The 2,414-nt window shown below is 34.2% G+C and overlaps 1 protein-coding gene across 1 annotated transcript; it reads right to left on the bottom strand.

Moving 5' to 3' along the window:
* Positions 1-644: 644 nt before the first annotated feature.
* On the bottom strand, positions 645-2,307 carry LOC117110955 (WASH complex subunit 5-like; the record flags this gene model as incomplete). Its single annotated transcript, XM_033253807.1, has 3 exons — positions 2,194-2,307; positions 1,282-1,437; positions 645-859 (listed from the first exon to the last, which is right to left on the bottom strand). Coding segments are annotated over exons 1-3 (485 nt in total), but the record flags the coding sequence as incomplete, so codon positions are not given.
* Positions 2,308-2,414: the final 107 nt, after the last annotated feature.

Raw genomic sequence — 2,414 nt, 5'->3', positions numbered from 1 at the left:
TACGGCCTCCTTGGTCCTCGGCACTTGTAGTAGTTAAGTTGCAAATTACAAGTGAAATAAAATGAAAATGAAATGAAATAGGTCATGTATTCAGTTTCCAAGTTTTTGAATTCCAATTCATTATTTATAATATTATTCATCATCATTAATGAAGATTCAGCTTAATTGCAAACGATATTGCAAAACAAACTAATGATCTGTAGAACCACAAGCCACAATATCCAAGGGGTGGGGTTTGCCAAAAAAAAAAAAAAAAATTACTCAACTAGAGCAGTTGCTCCATAAAGTTCATACCTCTGCCCTGTGCCTGAATACCAATAAAAAGAAGGCAGTGTATGATGGGCAAAACTGCAACATACCCTCAAGAAAATAATGGAATCGCCCGTTGTATTCAAGTACATTATTTTCTTGAGTACAGCAACATACCCTCAAGAAAATAATGTTGTATTGAGGACATTTTTTTTCTTGGGTGCTGCCTGAATACGAGGGGTAATTCCATTTTCTTTTACCCTCGAATGTAAAAAAAAATGGTGTTTTTCTTCGATTATTACGTACCATTCTACTAAAATTTATGATGGTCCATTTGTTAGTTTTTGCATAATCTTGCTAACAGAGACACAGACAGCAGTTAATACATAACATACTTGACGGAGGCAATAAAAATAGAAAAAAAGCAATGATGCATACCACCCTCTGCTGTGTGTAGCATCAACCATCGAATAGTCACGTTACATTCCCGCAGACAGTTCATCAGTTTCGGGATGTTATCAAGCACGTATTCTTCAGTTAACGAACCTTCTGTTAGGTAGTGCCTGGCAACCTTGCGTAGTTTCTGGAGGCGTTGATCATACCGCACACTCTAATAGCAACCAAAATTAGATACGGTAAGTACACTCAAATTTAGGTAGATATCATTAATCTTGCTTCACAATTCAACAAAATCTAATTTCATTTATCTAAATATATTCTAGAGTTTAGGAAAAGTTTATTTATCCCAAATAGGTTTATAAATCCTGAAACTTTCCATCAACTTTAAGCAACTCATATCTTTTGAGGAAAAAGAAAAAAAAAATAGCCACTTTTGCGAAAGGCCAAGACTCTGGCACTACGTAGTTCGTAGTGATATTTTTAATATTTCTTAAGAACATCACATGCCTTTTTAAGGCTGCGAAGTCCTATAGATATTAATGTGATATCTATTTAAGCACTATCAGAACAATCTGGCTCTTAACAATGTTAAAACTGAAAATAAAATTGTGTAAGAAATAAGTGTGTACTAACCAGCTCCTTTACATTGTTAGTGTCTACAGTGTTAGTTAGGGCAGTATAAGCAGCTTTATATGGCGACCATGCATCCATTAAGTTGACAGTGATGCCCATGTAAATACTAATCACCTGCCAACAAGGAATAAGAAAGAATGTAGAATGAATGTATGTCTTAAAAAATATACAGTATACATTAAAAATATATTGTAAGTTACCATAAAACCTCGAATTGAAGCCCTGGGCTTCTTTTTCTTGCGAACTTTGGATGAGCTTCTTTTCGAGATGGGCTACTTTTCGAGATGGGCTTCTTATCGAGACTATTTTGTAAAGTAAAGAGGGGGGCTTCTTTTCAAAATGAATGCTGTAAATTTTGTGAATTTGTACAATTAAACAATAAATAAGGTCAATGTAACATTAATCTGTATCATGGAGTGGATTTGATTGGCATTAAATCACCTAAACTAATGCACAAACCAAGCTTGTTTTTAATTTATTTTGTTTTTAGAAATTTATGCACAGTGTACTGTACTAGTTTCTCGAAAAGAAGACTACCTATGCTATCATGAAAAACCGCCTATGAGTTTCTTTTCGAGATGGGCTTCATTTCGAAGCTAATTTTGCAAACTAAAGAGAGGGGCTTCAATTCGAGATGGGCTTCATCTCAAGATTACGCCCACTGGGCTTCAATTTGAGGTTTTACGGTATATAAACTATGTTATATAATGAATTTGATGCTTCGGGCCTGTGCAATAAATACTGTTGGGAAAAGCTTTGCACAATAATGTACATACTTATCACCACCAGCCTCATTACCACCACAATCATCTTCATCATCATCATAATCATCTTCATAATTTCTTTATAACCATCATCATATCATCATCATCAGTATCATCATATTCACAACTACCATCACCATATTATTACCACCATTATCATTTCATAACCACCATCACCAACATAGTCATTATCCTTATCTTCAATCTCATCATTGTCATCATCACCATGTGAAATAAATACTCGGTAGAATGAAGAGTACATTATAAATAATGGTGCCTGATTAGGTTGCCAATATAAAATAGAGCATTCATTTTCACTCTCATTATTATTATTCTGTAGTACCTGTCTATTAAGAAACATGTGATTAA

The sequence above is a fragment of the Anneissia japonica genome, unplaced genomic scaffold (assembly GCF_011630105.1).
Source record: "Anneissia japonica isolate Jap-2015-1 unplaced genomic scaffold, ASM1163010v1 scaffold117446_len2414_cov180, whole genome shotgun sequence".
NCBI lineage: Eukaryota > Metazoa > Echinodermata > Crinoidea > Comatulida > Comatulidae > Anneissia > Anneissia japonica.
This window is presented reverse-complemented; position numbering and strand designations above follow the sequence as displayed.